Genomic DNA, 26,340 nt, shown 5'->3' with positions numbered 1-26,340 from the left:
AAGTTGAAATGACTAAATCTGAGTTGATTAAACAAAAAATTAAGGCAGCTAAGAATTTTTTACAGTGCAGTGCCAGCTTTTGTACCTTATAGTTGTGTATGCAGTAACACATACAGTCCCCTCTGTAAGTATTGGGATAATGAAGTTAAAATTATATCTGCTGCTCATGTACTTATGTATCTTGCTGATTTATTTAATTTGTCTTTGTCAACGTGTTTTGTTCCTTCTATATGGAAATGTGTTAGAGTTTTCCCTCTGTCAAAGGTGGTGAATCATCCGATATGAACAATTACTGTCTGATTTCTATTGTTTGTTCTGTTATGAAAATTTTGGAGAAACTTCTATTTAATCAGTTATCTTCCTATATGAGTTCACTGCATATTCTATCACCATTTCAGTCTGGTTTCAGATCTACTTCTACTGCTCTTTTAAAATTTACAAATTATGTGTTCTCATCCTTTGACAAAGGCCAAGCTACTGGTGCTATTTTTATTGATCTTTCAAATGCTTTTGATATGGTTAATCATTATCCTCTTCTTGATAAATTGTCTTCTATTGGTTAGTCTAGAAAAGCCCTTCTTTGCTTTAATGCTTATTTGCATAACAGGTGTCAGTATGTTGCATTGCAAGGTTTTCAGTCCGATTATTTGATTGTTGATAAAGGTGTTCTGCAAGGTTCCCCTTTGGGACCATTACTTTTTTTTTAATGATCTCAAATATGCTTAAATTGTTCTATACATCTTTATGCCGATGACACTGTTGTCCTTCATATTTAAAACAGTATTTGTTTCCATATACATAATCTTACTCACTAAGACATGAACAATTTCTTTTTTTCAGTAAAGCCCCTTCTGATTGGAACAATCTCCCGCAGTCTTTGAGATCTGTTACTTCATTTTATTGCTTCAGATCATTTCTATTTTCCCATCTGAAAATGGCTTGTGTATGTTTTTATCATTTGCTTCTGCGGTCTAAGCCTTGCATTTAGTGACAACACACATACATCAGGATGAAAGGTTGTTGTTCTTTGTTAGTAAAGCATGTATGTGTTAAAACATAATCAAATATTTTGTACTTTTGCCTAATAATCATCTTACAAAAGTATCCAGAGCAAACTGGGCTATTGTCTCTTTACTGTCCCAATACTTATGAAGGGTAACGGTATATAATTTTTAAGTAATTATATTTGTTACGTTTTAAAGTGTGTGTTGCAGGTTCTTTTTTTTACGAATTTGTGCAACTTGCTTGTGTGTAATAACCATTTAAAGTGTTATCCATTGTATTTTATGTTGTTGGGTATCACAAAACCCGAAAAAGTATGAAAAAGTACAGCGGTTTGCAATGATTCTCCTTTCCCCCACAACGCACTGTATGACGTCACGCTGGGGAGAGAATTTACCAAAGCCGCATTGAGAGCATTGAGAATGATTATAGAAAGACGAGTAAAGTACAGTTCTGATAGCGCAGATTATAGATAAATAGATAGATAGATAGATAGATAGATAGATAGACAGACAGACAGACAGACAGACAGACAGATGGATAGGCTAGTATAGAGAGATAGGCAGACAGCCAGATAGCATAACGTTAGCATATCTTCGTGTAGAAAGTAAACAAACAATTAACATACTCGTGCATGCTGGCTTGAGGGGGTCCATGATCCTGCCTGAAATGGGTGTAACTTTATGCGATCTTCAGCACAAACGGTTTTGGCAGCATGTCTCTAATCCAGGAAGGTGAGTGAGGCACGTCACATCTGTTCACGGGGACCAGCGACCCAAACGCACTCACTTTCTTACAGCCAGTAGCGGAATGGCAATCGAGAGAGTCGGGACTTTCCCGGTGGATCGATCTGATAATAGTTATACATTTCGAGTTAACAACACCGTCTGGCGGCGTGATGTGCGCCGGTTCCCGCAGCCCGCTGGTCAAAGTGCAGCCTCTCTGCTCAACAAAGTATATGAAAGTGCTCAACCTGTTCGGCAGGTCCAAACATGTACAGGATTTATAAAAATACGGTGATCAATGAGCGGTTCCTCCTCAAATGGCATAGTCTGTCGTGATGTAAAAAGCCGCCGAACGCCTGTTTATTACAGTATGTATGCGGTCGGATCCGAGTGTGCTGCAGCTGCTGACTGCTGCGTATAAAATGATCGTGTGATTCGTTATAATCGCATAAACAATATAACAAAGCATCCTTTTATTTCACAAAACAATATATTTGAGATATTATTTGATAGACTAGTAAGTGTGGATAAAGGATGTTTAAAAATCTCTAGCCTGGTGGTCAGGACATGAATGGATCAAATCAGCAGATTTGCGAAGTTTTATTTATCTCCACAGATATCATAAATAATAATTAGCATGGTAACTTTGCAGTATAACACATTATATATTTCCTACGATGTATATATGATTTCCAAATTGTATACGTAAGTATTAAACAGCAATAAATAAAAGTCCCAGGTGTGGAGATTTCATAATTGTATGGATAGGATGTTGATTAAATGTTTTTCCATTTTGTGTTACAAATGCCATCCATTACATATATATATTTTTTTTTTTTGTTAACTAAAAAGCTCATTTAGTGGAAGACTATTAATGCCTACAGAACGATTTATAAAGTATTTTTAGCAGTGAGGTTTTTTAATGAAGTTGTGTAATATTTGTATGTACTGATTGTTGTTGTTTTTAATGTTTATTTGTCTATTTGTGGTGTTTGTATTGTGCAACAGTGGCTAATGAGTTTCCCCTTAAAGGGATAAATTAAGTTTTCCAATCCAATCCAGTAGATGGCACCAATACCATTTTTAATATGTGAGAATGGGATTAAACATGATACTGTGTTTTACTGTTTTCAGTCCTTATAACCTGTGTATGTGTTTTGTAGCTGGATCATTATCCACCAGTCAGTTACACCCTGCCTGAGGCCTCAGACATACAGTTCAACCTGGTCAAGTCTCTCTTCCTGGGACAAGTCTTTGGTAAGTCCTCCTTCTGCTCCATAGGCTTTGATTCACCTCAAGTTCTGATTGAATCAGCAAATTTAATATCAGTAAACCCTCTACCTAATAAAAATGCTAATAGATATTGAGTTGTAGTTTTTGTCTAATTTAATGTTAATTTTGTTCATTTTTTTGTAGTTTTTTTGTAGTTAAATGGAAATTTGCTATCCAAAAAAAAATGTTTTCTGGCAGAAATATTGAATATTGTGTATTTCTGCAGTTTAACCACTAGATGATGCTAACGGATAATTGCATGCCCCTGCATCAATACAAAAATTGCTGTGTATTTCTGCTGTTTAAACACTAGATGGTGCTAATGAATAATTTTGTGCAATAATTTAATGCAATTTGAGTGCACACATCTGATTTAATACAAAAAAAATCTGTCTGCACGTAATCTATGATTTACGGGCTTATTCGGTACTCTTGTTACACACATATAATTGCTATATAAAGATACAATTTATTAAATTTTTATTTTCATAATGTAAAACACATAAATACCATGTGCTGTCTAATTTGTTATAACTGTTGTCCTAGCATTAAAAGGACTTTGTATAGGAGGTCTGGAGAGTAGATGTTTAAAACCTAACCCTTTAATCATAGATAGATATTGCATTTTGTATTCCTTCTTGTATTTGTGTCCTTGGATGTCCTCTAAAGATATCAGTGTTGTTAGGACAATCACTGAAAGGTCTCTTACCTGGAGACAATGTAACAGAGATGCACTTTCTTTGCACGTCCCTCAATGAATATCAATGAGGCACCAACCAGCCCCATTACATTCAATTCCCCTCTGCGTGCTGACATGCCAAAAACAGCAAAGTGACCCGCTGTTCTTTTCAATAGCAGGAGACAGTTAGTCTGGTAATTACACCTGTCACACAAGCACCTGCTTTCAGTCGGCTCATACCCAAAGCTGACAGTGTTGAATGCTGAATATTCTTCATATTAATTAAAATTTTAATTTTGCATTTTATTAGGATTTAGTTCAGACATTGCGCATACCTGGTTTAACAATCTCTTTCAAGTTTAATAAGCAACAATGACTGACAGCTAAATCATGTAAACTGCCATAGGCAGAGGCGAACAAATCACTCCTGAAAACCTCAATTGTTTATTCTAGACAGAAGTGAGGTAAAAAAAAGATCAAATGGAGACAAATTATCTGATCTGCATCTCACGTGACACATAGCTGAGACTACATGAAGTCTCATCTGCTAAGGTATATGATCCCCTGAGCAATAACATTGGCCTCCATCACTCGGTTTACCTGAATATAAAGACTCTTTGGGGCCCCTGCACCACCAATTCATAATCCCTCTCTGTGTTGAAATGATGAGTTATGTCTCCCCACCGCCCTACCTGCCTGATCAAAGATTTATATCCAGAGACCACCGTCCCATAAATAATCCAGAGTCTTTCAGCATGCCCTGCCTGATGCAATGTCCACGCTTGACCTGCACCAATACCTGTTAGCTATGGGAATATTTACTATGCTACGTGCACAGGATATGGCCATAGTCCCATCAGGCCAGTGATATGTAGCAAGTATCCGTCTGCTTCCTATTTCTCATAATGTCCCGATTTTACAGTATGTTAATAATATAAATTAAATATATAATAACATTACAGTTATTGGGAGTAGGTAGAAGGACTGGCAACCTCAATCTTTCACGTCAGGAGACCTGGAAGAAAATTTGTGTGTGAACTGAAGCTTAATTTGTAGGGCATTGCATTAGCTGCGCAAGGATCATAGGTTCGATCCCCACAGAGCAAAGATACTGATAAAAAGTTTGCATTGAATCTACTGTATATCGCTTTGGATGAAAGCATCAGATAATACATAAATGTAAATGTGGTGTGATGGATAATGTGGACTGCTGATTTCATCTTCTGTTGACTGATGCAGAGCCTGTGCAGTTTTAAAAAATCAGACTAATTCAGACATTAAGCTGGGGCTGCTCTCTGTGTCTGTGGGCTGTGATATATCACATATCAACTGTGTTTCTATTCTGTATGTCAGGGTTCCCACGGGTCCTTGAAATCCTTAACAGTTTGTGAATCTGGGGGAAAAAATTCAAGGCCTTGGAAAGTTTTGCAAGAAGTTTTCTGGAATAGGATATCATCATGTTTGCTTTAAATGCTTATATCTTCTGTATGCGAATGTTGATTCATACCAAAATGCTTTTTTGCATAGTTGAGTTTGACACATGAAAACGTCTCCAGTTACATATGTAACTGTTGTTCCCTGAGAAGGGAACGAGACGCTGTGTCTCCCTTGCCATACTTCCTGCGTCCCTGTAATGCCGTCTTTGGCAATATTTCAGATAGCGTTATACTTCCTGGCTCCCGCGTCACCCAGTCTTTGCCGTTAAGCCTCACCATTGGTTGAATTTGATATACACATTCAGATGCACTTACCCCTGGAGGCGTCCCCAAAGTGTCACTGCAGTGACGCAGTGCAAGTTCCCTCAAAATATCAAAAAATATCAGTTACAATATATCTTAAAAGGGTAACACAATGTAACCTTGCTCTCATTTGAAATGTGTCCCCACATTTAGTCCTTGAATTTGAGGGGGATTTGCACCTGGAAAGTCCTTGAAAGGTCCTTGAAAATGAAGTTAACTAAGGTGTGGGAACCCTGGTATGTGTTGATAGTAGTTGTATCCCCAGTGATATTGAAAGAACATGAGAAATACGTGGCTACATTCAGTTTGTTTTAATCGTACTAGCCTATTTGAAGGTACATTGTGGAACTTTAAGAAGGATCTCTTGACAGAAATGCAATATAATATACATAACTATATTATCAGTGGTGTATAAAGACTTTAAATAATGAACTATATTGTTTTTATTACCTTAGTATGAGCCGGTTTTATCTGCATACACCACAGGTCCCCTTACATGGAAGTCACCATCATGTTTCTACAGTAGCCCTAAGCGGACAAACTGCTCTATTGAGCGAGTTTTGTCACTTTGTTGTCTCAGACGATAACGTGTTTGTCCTGTGGCGGCTACCGTAGCTTCACTATGCTTTTCGAAAGGGAGAGGTGAGCTGTAGACTGAATCGTTGGTTAGATGTCGCTAAAAACCAAAAAAAAAATATATATATTGTCTATGGAAGCCGTAGGACCATAAACTGTTTGTTCAATCATTGCATTCGATCTGAATGTTATGATAGTAGGGGAGAGCGGGACACAACCTAACGCTTTTTGGTTTTGGCTCAATCATTCAAAAAATATTTTAGTTTGATTCATTATATTTTAAGACAAGCAACACAAATCTCTGCTATAAATGAACATCTGAAGTTTGTTTCTATTACTTACCATTCTTGGACAATTACACCAAACGTGACAGAAGTGCAAACGTTACAACTTACCCCATAGGTGGGGTAAGTTGTAACAGGCAGGGGGTTAGTTGTAACACTTGCTAAAAATTTAGTTTGCAGGCAAATATTTCAATACTATTTTGTCTATATACTTGAAGTGGATAGTGTTTATATATCTGTCTATAATAGACAGGTATCCACTGTCACGACTGGAATTAACAAAAGACAGAACCCAAACGCAGACACGACTTAAGTAATAAATAAACTAAAAGTTTATTTAAAGCATAAACACAAAAACCCACGTGGGGGTAAAACAGGTAAATAAACACGGATGATAACACGGAAAAAAACACTGGAACTAAATAAACACAGAATCATAAGTCAGAACACGGATGACATGAAAACCTGACTGTGGACAACTGTAGACAATGAACGCGCACACGACAGACAACCAAAGGGCATTATAAAGACACGACATCAATGGGGAACAGGTGAACATAATTAATTACGTAAGACACGAGTACATAAGGGAATAGGGTGAAAGTGACAAGACACTGGGAACACATGTCACACACACACACATGATGTGAAAACACACGTGTTCCCACATAAACACAATGCTGCCCTGACCTTGCCCTCAGAACATAGACCTGAATCTATACTAAGGTCTGGCAAGATCACGACAGCAACAAGACACCGGGAACATGTGGAAGCCACACACACAATGTGATTCCACATGTCCCCACACAGAACATAATACTGTCACGGTCCTGTTAGATGCACACAGACCTACATCTAGCACAGATGTCTGACAAGACCGTGACATCCACACTGTATTCATTCATCCAGCCCTTTTCTAACAATAGTTCAATTATAAATACAAATGTCTAAATATGTGAGAAAAAGCAGCACAATTATGACAAAACATTTTTTTTATATGTGACCCAGTCTGTAATAACCATACTACAATTTCAAAATCAAATTCTGAGATAATGAGCATCAAAGTCTGATTTTAGGATGGCTATTTGCAGTGTAGGTAGGATCATATGCCTTTAATGCTATCACGTTAAAGTTAGCATTTTCCAAATTAGCAACACCGCTTTAAGTATTTCAGTAAATAAGTGTGTTGAATGGCATATTAGCTGTTGTATTGCTGTGGAGATCATAGTATTTCACTAATATGGTGATAATCTGCAAAGTATTTTTATTACACACATTAAAATGTAAGTAATACTGCAAATGCATTAACGATCGGCTGTGTGTCAGCGCAACAGACTGCATGCAGTACTTTGGTCAGTCTTTTGGCAGAAAAGCTGGTGATGCAGCAGTTTGAGCATTCGAGAAACCACATGCAATCTCTCTCTCTCTCTCTCTCTCTCTCTCTCTCTCTCTCTCTCTCTCTCTCTCTCTCTCTCTCTCTCTCTCTCTCTCTCTCTCTCTCTCACTCACACACACACACACACACACACACACACTCTCTCTCTATATATATATCCCAGAGACTGATCTGATCAAAATTAAATCTTATGCTTACCATTATCTCAATGGTCTCGGCAAGATTTTAATATTTAAATATTTAAATCAAATAAATGTGCTGTCAATTTCAGCACATTACTCATCTCACACCATTTGTGATATAAACCTATTTTTCAGGCAGTCAATAAGCCCTAATAAGCACAACAAGCATCAAGCTGTGTAAATTAGCATCAGTTGCAAGAGATATAAAGCTTACTAAACGACAATGTGCTTTATAGACACCCTCAAGACTGAATTGAACTTCTAGGTGGTCTTGTGACTCCTCCCCAGCCGTATATATTCTGCTTAGCTGTGATGATCTTAAAGTCGCAATGAAATTGAAATGAAAAACTATATATGTATTTTTAATAGTGTGGTATTATTAACAAATGACTTATCTGTGAGCTTCATTATTTTTAAAAAATTCGTGTGTGCTCATAATCTTTAATCAAAAATGCAAATCTCCTCCCCTCCTCAAAACGATCTCTCTTCACTTCCGGTCAAAAGTATGGCAGGTGGGCGGGGTCCGGGAGAAGATCGCAGTGATTAGCAATTGGCAACACGACCCAACTTCAAACGATCCAATCAGATCTCGATGGACAAATTCAAATCCAGCCCTGCCTTATTTCATCTCAAAAGCCGTTTCATTCGGATATACGTCACCACTGGGAAAATAAGGCAATCGCTACTTCCGTTTCATGGCGACTTTAAATCCCGAACAGAGAGGGAGATGTGCAGCATTCACTGTGCTACCACAGCATCCAGCCCCACCCCGCTATCAAAATTCTCTCCTCGTCTAAGTGTGATCTCACAGGCTGGATGGGTAGGGAAGCTTTGTATCTCTGAGGTTTCTTAGTGGACCAGATAGCTGATGTTCCTGCTCTTTGTTTTTTATGCGTGCCACTGCACCAGGTTTATAGTTATTGGTTGCAGAATGATTGTCTGAATATTCCTCAAATATTTTATGTGTGAATGAGTGAGGTGAAATGGGCTTTGCTCATCCATGAGAAGGGAAACAGAATGGGATATTTGAATGAGAAACAAAATGGCTTTTGCCCAATTTATTTAATTTATTTATTCTTCATGCCATTCCAGCATGTATTGCTATATTCATGGCGAAAACTGGTTAATCCATACACAAGTTAATCCACATAAGTTCGTCCATATATAGGTTGGGGAAGGAGCAATTTTGTATCTCCAATTCACTAGGGCTGGGTATCGATTCAGATGTTCCAGATCGATTCGATTTCAATTCGCACGCTATCAGTTCGATTTCGATTCTCAGTAAAAAAAAACTTCAATTCCAGTTCTCGGATCAGTTTTTATACTCGATTCTCGATTCCACTTAATGAATATAGATTTAATACAAATACTATATTAATAAAAAAGAACAGTAAATAGCTTACAAGTGGGTAATTAATAAAAAGAAATTAAAAGCCACAACACTATCGTCGTCGTCTTGCTTGCGAAATCTAAAATCCTTCCATATACCTCTGACTTTTTATGTGAAGGTGGCATCAACGTCGACGAAGCACCTGAAACCACCATTTTAAGCACTGAATACATGAATGACATCTAGTGAAGAAGACTAGTAATTAGATTAACGTTAATCTTACGTTCAATGTTTGCGGAAATAAAAATGAAAAAAAAATCGATTCTGCTCTTTGAGAATCGATTTTGAATAGACCACGTAAAAAAACAATTAATCAAAAAATAAAAAATTTTGCCCAGCCCTACAATTTACCTAACTTGCATGTTTTTGGCTTGTGGGAGGAAACTAGAGTACCCAGAGTAAACCCATGCTGACACAGGGACCCACTGAGCCACTGTGCCCAATTGCACTTAAAACCATCAATTACAATTTCTGTTAAAATGTTGTTGATGTTCATGGTTCATATCGACAACCTGCCACAGACTAAAGTTCATTCTTTACGGAAAATGTGTCTGGGATTTGTCCAAGATTGTTCAATTTTTGGTTGTGAGTGCATTCACACACATACAATAAAGATCCCTTAAAAACACATGATATATTTAAAGTCCTGCACTTGTTATGGTGTGTTTACAACAGACGCGGAAGAGGAGGCATATGCGAGTGATTAACATGTTAAGTCAATGCAAAGACGTTAATAGGCATCCTGCAGCGCGGTAAGCACGAATGGCGTGGGGCGGATGGCGCTCTGCACGAGTTGAAAAATCTGAACTTTGTCGAATAGATCTTGTTTGGCAGAAAGTGAGTGAGGAGGTAGAACAATCTGGTAAGTTTACTCAATTTGAGCTATATAAGCTCCTCCCATAACACGAATTTACGCGTGAATGTCTCAAATTACTAGAATTTAATTCACGACTTTCATGTGCGAATGAAGCGAGTAAACTCAAAATGTTCAAGCGTCCAAGTACGCGCGAATAGCACGTTTTTGCCGCCTCTTCCGCGTCTGGTGTGAACGCACAGTTCGTTTTTTTAATAGCGTCTGAAATTTGCTAATTATCCGTAATTTCACTCTCGAAAAACCACACGAGTGATCATAAGGAGATCATAAGGAGCATGTGACGCTCTGTTCTGTCATGCTGGTGAATGATCTCTGTTTCAACAGGATTAGTGACGAACTCTCTGATCTCAGCTTCGATCTGCGTTTAAATCCCTGTGTCAAAGAACTGAACCATAATTTCTTGTGATGACACACGCGCCCCTTACCGCATTGTTTCTGCATCTTGTTCACACAGAATGCTTTCCGTGTATGTAACGGCAATGTTACTAGGTCTTCTTTACGGCAGCGATACCAGGAAATTTACAGGACGTGTTTCTGTCCACACAGAAGCCTCTCTGCCAATTTTACAGAAATTTTCTGAGACCATAGTGCCGTGTGAATGGGGTTAGAGTTGGTCATCTACAGCAGTGTTTTCCATTTCCAAGGGGGCCTCATGATGACTTAAAATTATAAAAAATTGGACAAAACAAGCGTTAAAATAAGCTAAAGCAAGCACAAATCAAGATGTTTCTTATTTTTTGGCCATTTCAGTAGCAAAAATACATCTGTCTAGTCATTTCAAACGGAGTGGGGGGGCCTTCAAATATTGGTGTGGGCAACTAGGGGGGCCTTGAATTGAAAATGGTTGGGAACCACTCATCTACAGGACCTAAAACTTTCCATACTGTTTTCCTGGGATCCAAATGTGTTGATAATCTCAACAATTGTCAAACTTTGGTGATTTCTTGAAATGTTGGTAAAATATACAGTTTTAGTTTTATAAAGAGTTTGCAGACTGCTTTATCAGTAGATTTTACAAGTACATATTCAGATGGAAAACCAAGAAGAATGTAGGACGCCTTTGAAGTTTATTCATCAGTTTTGACAACTTCACACTGCATGATAATGAAGCAAAAAGAGTTGAAGAACAAACGGAAAGCTCCACAGGGATAAAATGATTTACATATAATGCATTCAGCAAGTTTGCATGTTTTAATCTTTCATCTCACATTACATCCACTCTTATGTCAAGTAAGTGCCGTGCACCCCACCAAGCAGATAAATTACCCAGAGTTCTCCTTGACCCCGCATGGTTTTCGTATCTGTTTGTCCTGTATAGTTATTGTATCTGAATGATTCACAAGTATATGAGATGGCAATGATTCAGCAGGAGCTTAAGGTTCATGCTGGTTGTTTTTTAAGCAAACCTTGCAGGTGGGAGTCAGACTCTTATCTTTTTCAAAGAAACCAGACTTCTCCAATCATTATTTTTATCAAGCAACACTGAAGGTTATGTGCTTTATCCCTGGCTGTTTGCCAGGAATTGAGTGTAGTTTTTATATTATTTTCCTTCTGCTGGATCTCAGCGCTTTTTGCTAAAATCTTGGCACCATATTCAAAACAAGACAAAGGTTTAGTTTCTTTGTTGCTTGAGAGTTTGTTTAGATGATATTTACCACTGTAATTCCCAACAACAATTAAACAGTGTTTTTTACACAATTAATTAGTTTAGTATTGATTATCTGTGTTGTTCACATTGGAATATCCTACTTACTTAATCCTTTTCGTCTAATGTGAGACATAAGGCCGCCTTTGAAATATCAGTGTAGCCTAATGTCTATAGTCAGTCAATAAGTCAATAACTCGACTCCTACCTCAGTGTGTGCATGGATACAAACAGTGATGACTCTATAATAAATATATATATTTAATGAAAGCACTTAAATAAATGTTTGCAAAAAAATCTGAATAAAAGCTTCACTGTTTTAAATATAGCAGTGATATGAATCGAAGTCTTATCATCATCGGCAGCTGAGAACCCAGTAAACATGTAAGATAGACAGACTGAAATGTGTTTAATCCTCAGGGAAGATTATAAGTCTATCAATCATCTAAATGAATATATTTATGTGCCTTTCTAATGTAAATTGGTCCCCTGAGGGCATAGTCAGCTATAAATCTGTATGTTATTCACGGCTTTAATCTTCAGCATTTGAGGGGCTTCTCGTAATTGATATTTAATGACTTTGTGGCAAAACAGACTCCAGGGAATCAGTTTTTTATTAGATACTGTATATGAAACTATGAAGGTAGACAGCACTAACAGTGAACGTGTCCTATATCGGTGAATGTATTGTTAATAATTTGCATTAAATATTGCATAATAAAATATTTTTACAATTCACCCTTACACAAAGTCTCTCTGAAATATGTAGCAGAATAATTATTTGGATTGCATCTTGGATCTTGACTCTAGCAGCAACACAAACAAAATTGTATGTTGCATTACACAAAACAGATATGATTATACATGATTTAGTCCGTCTACAAATGGATGATGTCATAGGCTATTCTGTGAACATTACGCAGCTCTGGGCACAGTCGTCCAGCAGCACTGCATCATGGTTTGCATACCCAGCGCAATAGTTGAGAGCGATCCAGATCCAGGCAATGGTGAGATCCAGTTTCCAGGTGTTGAGGATATGAATGAGTGCAGAACAGCAGAGGAGCTGCAGTCTGTGAGCAACCAGCCCCAGCTGCAGACACATACATATATACATACGAGCAGGAGCATCTGCAACGTGGACGAATTGTATTTTGAAGGAGCAAACATTTACCTGGCAAGGTAATTTTTATTTGTGTACTGCAGCATTGAGGTTGCTGGTGTTTTATGGTAGAGAATGCATGTTATGTGCTTGTTTATTCTGAAGATTACCTTAACAACAGACAGTATGTATGGATATTAGTGAATTTGTTTGGGGTTTATTAGCTTGGAGCAAATGTTTTAGCCTGTTTAAGATGCTTGTAATGTAGATAGTGTTTCCCCTTTTACTATGGCTAATATAAATGCAAGCAAAAATATAGAAGAGAACTTTCAACATTTTACATATCTTTTCTAATGCAGTTGCTCATTTAAATTTTTCCTTATTTTCCCAATTATGTTATACTTCTTGTCCTGTTTCCTAATGAGGTCCTGGTTGGACTTTACATGCAGGATATGTAAACCGACAGGTGTTGTTCTGTCTACATCTGTTAGCACATGGGGCATCATGCACCAAGATGGTGACCCCTCCTCCCTATCACACCCAAACTACAGCAAGACCACAGCAATAGACCTTCTAAAGGGGGGCATGAAGAAAGATATACATGTGAAGAATGCTGTAAGGAAAGACAGACACTGATGGAGCGCATGGAGAGGGAGATATATCCATCAGCCCAGTGATGTGTTTGTGGTCAGCGTGTCATTGAAATTCACATTATCACTTTTTCTACTGGTCGATCCAGTATCTCCCACCTCCCTCTGTCACACACTCCTGCTACATCAGATTCCATTTGTTACCATGGAAACCTCTTTCATCCCTCCCCTTCATTTCATCTCCCAGTCCATTCGTCTTCAATCCTTAATTTTCCCCCCTTTCCCTGCTTGCTTCCTGCACTCTCTCCCAAGCAATAATTGTGTCTAGCAGGATAGCATTGTTTACTTTTATGCTTCTGAATAATTCATCAGATTTTTCAGAAGCTCATAGACAAAAGAGCTGTTAAAGCTATTGAAATAGCAGTGTTACTTGTGTTAAATAACTCTGTACTGAACTTGCATGATTTTGCTAATATATAATATAGGATTTAACATACGATTCACTTTGGATACGTTGGTATTCATTACAAGCGTAAATTCAGAATTGGGGTCCTAAGCTTACCAGGTTATAAAACAGGAGCAGGCGTGTACAGCAGGGAGCTACAGGTGTGGGTGCATTGCAGTTATCTTTTGGTGGTACATTAAACTTACTGTAAGGGATTTAATGTGCAATAAGGCATGCAATTGTAAGGAATCTCAATGACATTAACGCAAAATAATGATATATTTAAGTTACAGCATGCAAAATCCTTTATGATTGCTTGCTGTGGATAGCTTTGTTTTTTCCCAGGCTTGTGCATTTCTATGTGCCACAAAAACAGGCACAAAGAAATGCACAATGGAATGCACATACGGACCACTAGCAGGTCAGACTATCACTGACCTTTGTTCATATCAGACAGACATCATGAATCTACAGTAAATGCATTGAATACAATTGCACTACCATGCTAAAAGCACCACGTGCTGTCTAAGATCAACAGGACAGGAAGCAAGATATAATCTGCAGTTTATCATTTCTATACACTCACCTAAAGGATTATTAGGAACACCATACTAGTACTGTGTTTGACCCCCTTTCGCCTTCAGAACTGCCTTAATTTTACGTGGCATTGATTCAACCAGGTGCTGAAAGCATTCTTTAGAAATGTTGGCCCATATTGATAGGATAGCATCTTGCAGTGAAGATTTGTGGGATGCACATCCAAGGAACGAAGCTCTGTTTCACCACATCCCAAAGATGCTCTATTGGGTTGAGATCTGGTGACTGTGGGGGCCATTTTAGTACAGTGTACTCATTGTCATGTTCAAGAAACCAATTTGAAATGATTCGAGCTTTGTGACATGGTGCATTATCCTGATGGAAGTAGCCATCAGAGGATGGGTACATGGTGGTTATAAAGGGATGGACATGGTCAGAAACAATGCTCAGGTAGGCCGTGGCATTTAAACGATGCCCAAGTGGCACTAAAGTGTGCCAAGAAAACATCCCCTACACCATAGCATCACCAGCTTGCACAGTGGTAACAAGGCATGATGGATCCATGTTCTCATTCTGTTTACTCCAAATTCTGACTCTACCATCTGAATGTCTCAACAGAAATTGAGACTCATCAGACCAGGCAACATTTTTCCAGTCTTCGACTGTCCAATTTTTGTGAGATCGTGCAAATGATAGCCGCTTTTTCCTATTTGTAGTGGAGATGAGTGGTAACCGGTGGGGTCTTCTGCTGCTGTAGCCCATTCACCTCAAGGTTGGTGGTGTTGTGGCTTCACAAATGCTTTGCTGCATACCTCGGTTTAACGAGTGGTTATTTCAGTCAAAGTTGCTCTTCTATCAGCTTGAAACAGTCGGCCCATTCTCCTCTGACCTCTAGCATCAACAAGGCATTTTCTCCCACAGGACTGCCGCATACTGGATGTTTTTCCCTTTTCGCACAATTCTTTGTAAACCCTAGAAATGGTTGTGCGTGAAAATCCCAGTAACTGAGCAAATTGTGAAATACTCAGACCGGGCCGTCTGGCACCAACAACCATGCCACACTCAAAATTGCTTAAATCACCTTTCTTTCCCATTCTGACGTTCAGTTTGGAGTTCAGGAGATTGTCTTTACCAGGACCACACCCCTAAATGCATTGAAGCAACTGACATGTGATTGGTTGATTAGATAATTGCATTAATGAGAAATTGAACAGGTGTTCCTAATAATCCTTTAGGTGAGTGTATATTCTACACTGATTCACATGCTTTCTTAGTTTGGCTTCCGACAAACAACAGGATTTAGTTTTTATAGATGCAGGTCATAATGAACTTTAAGTCCAAATTATAACTATGACTCGAGTCATCAACAGATCTGCAGTGCTGCTTATATTAATGTTGTCTGTAGAGGTGGAATAGAAAAGCAGTGCAGTAGGTTTGGCTGATTTAATATCACATTTTATAAAGGGCATAAAACATTGTAATGAAAACCCTGTTTTGCACGAAACAACTGATAATGTGGTGCTAATCTAACTGTACATCCATGGCAATCAGTGCATCATGAAGGGTTCGGCAAAGGAGAAATCTCAAGAGCTTTCCATCTGAATTTCTAACAGCAATAATCAGTCAATTGAATATTCCAGCCACGTTTCATGGCTGTGGAACCACAACAGATTGTTGTATTTCATGCATATAACACACATGAACCTGAATGTTTAAAGGTTGATATGCAGGTGCTGCAGCAAATAAAGAATATTATCATTAAAGTTATTCATTTCTGATTTAATATTTTATTCATTAAAACAAAATGCGATATAACGTAATATCAAATATTTGAGAAAATGAACCTCAGATTTAACAAATCTCTATACAGCTCTAGCTCTTTATCACCTTAGTTGCTTCATATCAAAACCAGATGATACCCACGGGGCGGATCAGATTTTATGTTTTGGTATTCATGGGCATCTTACTAGAAAATGAACAAGTGTTCTGTCTATGTGCCTGTGAGGCTGTGAGATGAAGACATATTTATGAGGATGTAATCACAAATGTTTGCTTTCTGAGCTTTAATGAGGGAGATTGACTGTATCGTTTTGTGGATGATCTGATGCATTTAAAAAGAAATCATATTTTGGCCCTGACAGGTCTAGCATGCTAAATATGTTGGTGTTTGTGGTTGTCTGGGTTTATCAGCGATTGTTTGTTGAGTGCAGGGACTAATAGTTTGCTGGCCATATAGTAGCCCAGGAGAAAAATGTGCTGTGGTTTAAGCTGCCATGTAGTGAAGTTGGCATCAATCACAGACTGTATTTATTTAGGTTTCCACAGACATGGCTCAACCACTCATGACAGTTTAGTCTAAATGAGAGATGGATAGATGAAAGTGTATTGCCTTTAACAAGCATAAATAAATCAAGAACTACTTCTTATTGCTGAAATGTCTATATTATGGAGAGCAGGGCAGGACTTAACAGGGTGGAGGCCCCTGGGCTTGAATAAATTTTGGGCCCTACATTATCAGAACAAAAGGTACAAAAGCTGTCACTGGGACGGTACCCTTTAAATGGGTCCTAATATTTACCATTTAGGTACAGATATAGGTAAATTTTTACCCATTATATGCACTCTTTAGGTACAAAGGTGTACTATTTGAAAGGGTACCACCCCAGTGACAGTTTGTGTAAATTATCTTCTGAGAGTGCACATACAGTAAACAACCTAAAATAAAAAATATATCATAGAACTACATTTTAGGGAAGTTTCCCGACAGGGTTTAGATTAATCCAGCACTAGGCCTATTGCTAGGTTATATTAGGGCATTCAAGTAGTTTTTACAAACAAACCTTACAAAAACATCACTGGTGTGCGTCTTGAGACAAAACAATGGCAATGATATATGTTAAGATATATCAGTGCAAAATGTGTTTAAATTAAGACAGATCAAACATGCATTTTAGTCTGGGACTAGGATAAAACCTGACTAGGAAACTGCCCCTATATCTCTAAAGCAGAACATAAGCCCAGTCTAAAATTAAATCATGTATTTTAGGGATGTCACAAATCCAAATTAATCATGCACATTAAAAAATACCCCATAACAACATTTAAAATCATTGTGTTAGTCTTAGCTTAAGAAGAGAATGATATGTTTTGATTAACATTCACCTTACTACACACCATATAGGGGCGGTTTCACGGACAGGGATTAGACTAGTCCTAGACTAAAATATTTTTAAGAGCTGTCCAAACTGAAAACAACTTGCACTGACATATCTTTAAATACATCAGGGCCCTTTGTTTTGCCTCAAATTGCACAAAGGTAATATTTTTAGTAAGGCATGTTTGTTAAAACTAGTTATATTTCCTAATTAAACTAAGGCCTAGTCCTGGATTAAGCTAATCCCTTTCTGGGAAACTGTCCCATAATGTTATAAACATAATCAACAAGTGTATTTTGTGCATATAGCCTAAGTGGTGCAGTGAAAAGAAAATATTTTAGGATGTAATTTAATAATTATGACAAGACCATCATGTAATATTAGACACCAAAAACCAAAGTGGAGAAGATGATCATTAATTAATTTTGCGTCTGATATGAACGTAATACATTAATACTTTGAACGTAGATATAAAAATGAACACTTTTCAGAAGTTTAAACTGTGATTCTGTTAGCAAACATGCTGAAAGAGAAACTACAGGAAAGTTAGTCTAGCTAGCTAGTGGATTATATCAAAAAGCATCAGGACATCAACATGGCCATGATTTAGTGAATCCTCACCTCCAGATGAAGTAATAAACTGGACTGATGATTTAAATGTTGACATAATCATATGTGCGTTGTTAACTCTCCGGATTTTGTTATGTTTCGTAGCCCTGCTCCACTCGTTCACTTTTCCACAGAAACTGTTTGGTTACAGGGTCGTGTGAGCTGCAGACTTCGAGCAGATTGTATTTCATTTGGCGCTACGCAGACCGCTTGGTGATGATGTCGAAGTACCGCGAGAGCGATTAGAAAGCAGACTTCTCCGTGTGAGCTCTCGCGGTACTCTGATGTAATTTTTTGGCTGTTGTTGAACCACGTGAATACACCCGTCTGCTTTACAATCACTTTTGCGCCGTGATAATTTGATTTCATATAATGATCGGATCGCGCAGTGCCGCATGAAGTTAAATGTACCAAATATCAAATAGCGGACTGTATATGAGGTTCAACCCGCCAAAGTAGCAAGTGGAGCAGTGATTGAATGGTGAGTGATTCAGATGTCAATTTCTGAATGAAAGTGTCAAGGGTTTGTCACACACTGTTAAGTATTTTCACGCTTTTTTAAATGGGTATACGGAAATCCTTGACCATTACTAGTGGATACTGCGTATACCTGCTGCGTATCACGTTAGATTACAAACAAACAAGAAAAAACAGAGTTACAAGATCTACTCTAGTAATCTTTCATACGGAGCGCTTCATTTTCGCGTTGCTCTTTCTCGTTATCTGTAAAGCTTATTTATGACTCTCATTTCGCGTATTCGCTATTATACTAGCATCTATGGGTTTCAAAAGCAGTAAACGCAGGGCGTCATATTCAGCACCAAGATGACTGACATATATATATTAACGAATTAAATGCAGCACCAAACAATTCCGCACCAACCAATAGGCTGTAAAATAATAAATGAAAACGACTGAACAAATCAAACGAACGCAAGCCGGCACGGAGGCCCCTATTGGCCGAGGCCCCTGGGCTCAAGCCCACTCAAGCCCAATGGTAAGTCCGGCCATGATGGAGAGCATGAGGCACCACATTGCTCAGAGTCAAAGACCTGAGATTGTTAGAAAAGCGGATATGAAAATATTTTGTTTAATCCAAAGCTATTTTGAACAAAATTCAGAACTGGCTTCCTTTCAGTTCATTTAAATTTGAACTGAAGTGGCCACATCCCTGTGGATATTGATATTTGCATTTGAAGTGAAATGCTAGAAGCACCTGACTGAATTGCAATAAAACCAGAGCATTGTCATTATGCCATTATAAATGTGCACAACAAATGTTAAACTTTGCTCATGTTGTTTGGCTCAGGTTGGATATCCATTATCCAAGTCTCCCGGTAGCCAATAATTGTATCACTTAAAACTTATGTTTGAGCATCATATAGCACGTAAAAGGGTTTCCTATGACAGTAATTTCTACATGCTTTAAAACTGCTTGTATGTAATTCCCTCATTTATTATTTGTGGATCTATAAATAAGCAAATTTGTCTCCACCTCCATCCATTCAAACGCATAGATAGATGTTTATTTTGGTAGTTTGAGACATTGCCAAATCCAGTTTCAAGATGCATATGTGAACTTTGTCTTTAAAGCAACACTAAAGAGTTTTTGTTCTTTGCTCCCCCTACAGGTTAGACGCGTAATTGTTCATTAGCACTGTCGTAAATACTGCAGCATAGCTGGCTCTGATTGGATTGTAGGTCTGCCGTAAAGCAAGTTTTTGTAGTTTTCACTCGAACTACAGGACCACTACCCGACGGTTGGAAACTTCTTTAGTGCGGTTTTGGCCGATAGAGGGCTGCAAAGCGAATGTGAAAGTGCCAAAAAACTCTTTGGTGTTGCTTTAATATCAACTTTGTCTCAAATATTATGGATAAACTACACTGTATAAAATTGACATAACTTAAAAATCAAGTTGAAATTGTTGAACTTATTTTTTTCAAGTTAAAGTAACATAAAAAATATGTTGATTTGAGAAAAATGATGCATATTTTTTACAGTATACTCAGCAATGGTGTTGAATCATGAATATGCACACACTGTAAAAAATCTTTGCTGCCTTTTTTTGTTTAACCCCTTAAAGTTCCAATTTACTGTGGGTGGAATACTGCATTGTTTGACAGAAAACTTCATGAAATACAACTCAAAAACAAAAAGTTAAACATGTCACATATCTTTGGAAAGCTGAGATTCTTGTGATTCGAATGACGTAAATGCTTTTAAAGCAACACCAAAGAGTTTTTTTTTACCTTAAAATAACGCTTCCAAAACAGTTTCAGTGGTTCATCCACTCTATACAGGGTGAACAGCACTTTCACATTCGCTTTGCAGCCCTCTATCGGCCAAAACCGCACTAAAGAAGTTTCCAACCGTCGGGTAGCGGTCCTGTAGTCCGAGTGAATACTACAAAAACTTGCTTTACGGCAGACCTACAATCCAATCAGAGCCAGCTATGCCTCAGTATTTATGACAGTGGGTAATGGACAATTACGCTTCTAACCTGTAGGGGGAGCAAAGAGCAAAAACTCTTTGGTGTTGCTTTAAGATACAATCAGCAAAACAGGTACAATTAGTGACCTTTTATAGGCATGTTTTTATGTTCCTTTTTTCAGGAATTCTTCCCACTATGGGACTTTAAATTAACTTTAAATGCTGAACTTTGTACACTAAAGTTCAATTATTTTGTGAAAAGTGTAAATAAATATATTGTGAATTGTAAAAATGGACCCTCACACTGTAAAAATGCAGCATTTTGTCAAATCAACATCATTTGTTAAGTTAAAGTAACATAAAAAATATAAGTTAGACCGTTTCAACTTGTTTTTATAAGTTATGTCAACTTACACTGTAAAAAAATATGCAGCATTTTTGTCAAATCAACATATATTTTTATGTTACTTTAACTTTATTTTTTAAGTTAAACAATATTAACTTTACAATTTTATAAGTTATGTCAACTTTTCACAAGCCAAAACTTACAGTAGTTTGAATTGACTTTCAAAACCAAGTTGTTTTACTTTTTTTATAGTTCATTAAAATGTGGACATTTGGACATGCAGACTTTTTATCATAAGACATAGGCCTGTTTTCACAGACAAGGCTTAGCTAAAACCAGGATTAGGCCTTAGTTAAATTAAGATGTTTAATCATCTTTTAGAAACATGCTGGTGTGTATCAAATCACTGGTTCTGGCTTATTTTAAATCTGTTCAAGTTATGTTCAGTTAAGACAGCTTAAACATGTGTCTTAGTCTAGGATTAGCCTTAAGCCTTGTCTGTGAAACCGGAGTCTATTGTTTAAATGCCATTGTCTTAATGAAATTTGTATAAATTAAATACAAATTTCTGTTGAAGGTATTTAAAACATTTGCAATGACATATGTGTGTATCATATCATGTGTAACATCAAAATGATATGCATATTAAAAACTATACTTCCAAAAATGTATTTAATTTGATTAATTGTACGACCATTTTATTTTAAAATATACTTTGTTGACCCTGTTCAAAACCATTTCTAATTTAGAAACTGAATTTAAGTGATAAAGCTAATGATGCCCATCCATTGCAAATGCTACATGCGTAGTTATCTATGGCATACCACCATTCTCAAGTGTTTTGGATCTAAAAACTTTGTGTTTATTCACCACAGACTTTCTTTGTTTTTTTTACATTCTGTTGTTGTTCTGATCAAAGTGTGGTATTTTAGGAATGCTTTACCGCAGAGACCCAATTGTGTACTTTACCTCTGGCTGGGGTGAGAGAATGCTGCAGTTAGCTGCATGCACAGAGCACGCTGCAGATGCTTTAAAGAGGCTGGATATATAACAAAGGTTGAGTCGGTGATGTGCAGCACTCATACTCTTTTGTCTGGGATCAGTACTGGGATATCTCAGTGTGTCTGGAAAAATAAAAGAGGAGGGAAGGATTAAAATATAGTGTGTTTAATGAAAATACCTGCAAAATGTATTTTAAGCTTATATGCTGTGCTACTTAAATATGTTGTTTAAAGATCTGATTTAAATATATACTGTTGTAATAAGTTGAATAATAAACATAATTCTTCCAGAAGGATTATTTTATACTGTATCTGTGATTTAACCACGGTAAGAGACTCCATGTCTTATTGTTTGTCTTATTGCATTTCCAAATACAGCAAAAATGATGTATAATAGGCCTGAATCCATCAGGATTACTCACAGGATAAGATTTAATCATCGGCATGTTTATTATTCAAGTGAAAATGATACGCCGCACCCCCCCAAAGGGTTTATATCAGCACACTATTGTAACCCACAAAATCTCTTGTACATTATAAATGAACATGCATTGATCTTGTCCTCTTCTTGCAATGAAACAGAATACATTTCCCGGAACAAGACTTGGATCAGTTTTCTGCATATCTGCTATTTCTAGCTGATCTATCTGACTTTGCAAACATTTACATGCATTTTACTCTTGCATTGCTCTAACTTTAGGTGCCTGCTTGTCTCGCTTCTTCCCACAGAAACCGGTCACATCGACCCGGTGATTATCGAAAAATACAACACCCCGGGGTTTGTGGGCTGCCTGTCTAGAGTGCAGTTCAACGACATCGCTCCTTTGAAAGCTGCACTCAGGTCCCGTGGTTCTGCACCTGTCACACACCAGGGTAAACTGGTGGAATCCAACTGCGGAGCGTCACCCCTCACGATCCCACCCATGTCCGCTGCAACTGACCCGTGGCACCTAGAAGGAGGTGAGCACCGACCGAGATACACCAGATGTCTACACTAAAAAAAATAAAATGCTTGGTTGTTTAAATCCATGGTTGTGTCAAATATGGACATTGCCTAGGATAATTGAAGTCGGTAGTTGAGTTTGTCCATATTTAGCCCAACCATAGGTTAAAACAACCCACCATTTTTTAAAGTGTACTTTAATGGATGTTGCATCTTTTGTTGGTTAATGCAGCTTTATAGCAGGACAACTTTTAAAACACATTAATATGTAATATCCTCTAACCACCATGAAGAAAAAAACCTGCTTGGTCAAATTTTCAGGCAATAAACACCGTATCACCCTCTTCTGGCACCTTATTACATTGTATTTCAAAACTAGATTTGCTCTGAAAGAGCACATGGGATTTCTTTGTATTGTTTCTGCGGCAGCCGTACATCAGCACTGCAGTATTTCCCTGTAGTGCAATGAAACACTATGGACATTTCATTTCTAAAACTAGCTTATTGATTTCAGCACCCTTTTTTAAAAGTAAAGCTTTAAAGTGAACAGAGGGATCTGTGGCATGTAAGTCCCTTTGCAGAAAACTACCTCTTAACTGCTACGGTTATTGGATTCCTTTCAGTTTGATTTAAAGGTGCTACATAAATGCTGAATAAAAGTGCAATACAGTACTGCTTAGATTTTGCCGGCGCGCTCCCATTAGACCCGTTGCTACAATCGTGGCTGAATAAACAGACCTTTCATTTTCTTTAATGTGAGACCTAGTGCAGAACATTTTGTGAAATGGTCAATGTCCACTAAGTGGACAAAGTGACCTCTGTAGTGCACAATACACTTAAGCCATACTGCCATAGTACAGCAGATTGAATTATCATAGGTGTGTGAGGGAGAGAGAGCGGGTTGTGTTGAGAAGAGAGGGGTTTAGTCACAGCAACTTCAGAATGAGTCCACTTGCACTGTAAAAAGTGAAGCGTTGGATCAACTTTCAATTGGTAAATTTTAACTTGAAAAACTTTTTTATAAGTGTTATAAGTAAGGGATAATGTAGAGGCAGTCGGGTCCTGATCACACTGTCGGGGCTTATTTCCCAATAACTACCGGCTGCCTCTACATTATCCCGCTTATTACACGGCTACTTGCCAAATAAGAAAAAAAACTGGACATGAATATGAATTTGAAACATTTTATTGGCATATTTGTTTTAAATTAACATTTTTATCCTTCCGCGAAACTTTGCACAGATGCATAAAATGATCGTAATACCTTATTAAGATCCTCTGCTTCATACTTGTCTGTCTCCATTTTTTCTCTTTTAGCCAGTCTTTGAGAAGTTTTAATGCCCATTCTGTATTTTTTTGTGTGTTGGCTTCGTAGCTGTCATGCTCTATTTTGTCAAGTTCAGTCTCAGTAAGCTGTCTGTGTCTTGTCGTGGTTGTCGAGTGTTTGTCACAAGATGGCGCCAAACAGACAGTAATCTTTATTGATCTTTATTGGCGCGGAGCGATTTTACTCGTGCAAGTAGTCCGGCTATGCGTTATTATTTTGGAGCGGTTATTATTTGAAAAGAACGAACCTGCAAATGTCCCAACTGACCAATCAGAATCAAGCATTCCAGAGAGCCGTGTAATAAGTGTTTTTATAATTGTTACCAATGGAAGTTATTTTTTAAGTTGATCCAGTGTGTGTGTGTGAATGTTATATTATTTTAGTACTTGCTATTGCTGATTTGAGGTAGACATGAAGTATTTATAGAGCAATGCTGCCTTAAAGTGGAGTAAAAAATATTGTAATTTTAAGTACCGAGAACATGAATGATTAAACATTTAGTGGAAAACTCTGGGAATAATGCACAAATTTGAACGGCATACCTTGGCGTGTCAATTTCCTATATGATCAAAAGCAAGCCTGTTGTAAATGATAATGAATCATTTTGCAAAGTTATTTTAGTTTTACATGCTGCATTTTAATCATTTTAAATGTGCGCTATACAGTGGTGGCTCGTGACTGCTCATCCAAGGGGCGCTAATTCAAAATAATGTCGTGTGTTGCTTGCGTTTTTAAAATATGTGTTTGTTGCGTCATGTGAACCATGTGCATCACGTGTTGTGTCAAAATAAGTGGCTGCTGCACATGCGTCAAACCGTTTGTGAGCTATAATAAACGTGCTCATTTGAGCTATACATGAATATCAGCTGACGTCACTCACTTGTCTTCCGCCATTTTGAGGACATGAAGTGGTCGCAAAAGAACTAGAAGCTATGCCTTCAATATGCTGTGAGCATCAAAATCGCTATTTTAACAACACTAAGAAGGCTCAACACAACATGATATTTTGCTCGAAGTATCGCCTATGTCTCTACACGTGAACTCGAGCATTGAGAATATTGTTTGTGAACACAGAGTGAATTAAAAAGAAGGTTTTGAACAACTGACTTTGGATGATTTGGCGTCCGCTCGCCGCCTTCTTCCCAGTCAAGATGTATCGATCTCCAATTGCACCGTAAGGAGGGAGGATTGTAAAGATTGATATCTCCTAAAGCATAGTTCCATATAAATGCACGGATAAGTCGTTGTTTTGTCGAAAGTGAAAAACAATATTGACCTTCTAGGAGCCTCATATGAGATTCATTCATTCACATTCGGAAATCGATTATTTACGTTTGGCAGAGATGACGAGCGGACAACATAACAGCCAAAGTCAGTTGTACAAAACCTTTATTTTTAGTAAACTCCGTGTACACAAACAATGTTCTCAGTGCTCGCGTTCATGTGTCGAGATCCAGCTGATACTTCGAGCAAAGTTTCATGTTGTGTCGCGCCTTCTTAAGTTGTAAAATAGTGGAAGTTCGGTAGCAGCGGACAGCGGCTGGAAGAACGCTTCAGGAATCGAGTAAGCATCACACCCTAACCAAGAAATATTTTTTAAAGTAGTGTTTCTTTTCATGACAGTCGAGATGCGACATGTTGTCTTTCGTAGCCCTTTACTGTATCCGTAAGAATCATAGACAGTAAAAGATAAGAAATCCGTAAATCGTAGCAAGCTAGCCAATGCTTGTCAGTGGTTTGGTGGTACTCGGTAGGTCCTCAAGATGGCGGCATGACGTAAAAGGTCACATAACTGATTTCCACCTATAACAAACGAAAATACCTGCGCGTCATCCCAACAAGATATATAGTTCAGCTCCTCAAAATGTGGGTTTTAAATGCATATAAACAATCACGAGAAGAAATGTCTGAAAACTGTATTTAAGCAGAGTGGTGTCTGGAGAGAGAAATAATAAATAATTTGCAAACTTCGTATGCTGCGCAGAAGAGAGGGCGGGACTTTCAACAGGTCACGTGTCTTTCCGGGACCATCAGATGCCGGGTAATCATGGCAGTGTGAATGAACAAAAAATCGAATGATCCCGGAAAAATCC

At 37.8% G+C, this 26,340-nt stretch overlaps 1 protein-coding gene across 1 annotated transcript in view; it reads left to right on the top strand.

The window, feature by feature from the left end:
• cntnap2a (contactin associated protein 2a) overlaps positions 1-26,340 on the top strand; it is a 431,066-nt gene that overhangs the window by 401,277 nt on the left and 3,449 nt on the right. The window contains exons 21-22 of the mRNA XM_065258074.1: positions 2,891-2,984; positions 22,707-22,937. Coding sequence (XP_065114146.1) covers positions 2,891-2,984; positions 22,707-22,937 — 325 coding nt within the window. The remainder of the gene's footprint in view (positions 1-2,890; positions 2,985-22,706; positions 22,938-26,340) is intronic.

The sequence above is a fragment of the Paramisgurnus dabryanus genome, chromosome 22 (genome assembly GCF_030506205.2).
Source record: "Paramisgurnus dabryanus chromosome 22, PD_genome_1.1, whole genome shotgun sequence".
Classification (NCBI taxonomy): Eukaryota; Metazoa; Chordata; class Actinopteri; order Cypriniformes; family Cobitidae; genus Paramisgurnus; species Paramisgurnus dabryanus.
This window is presented reverse-complemented; position numbering and strand designations above follow the sequence as displayed.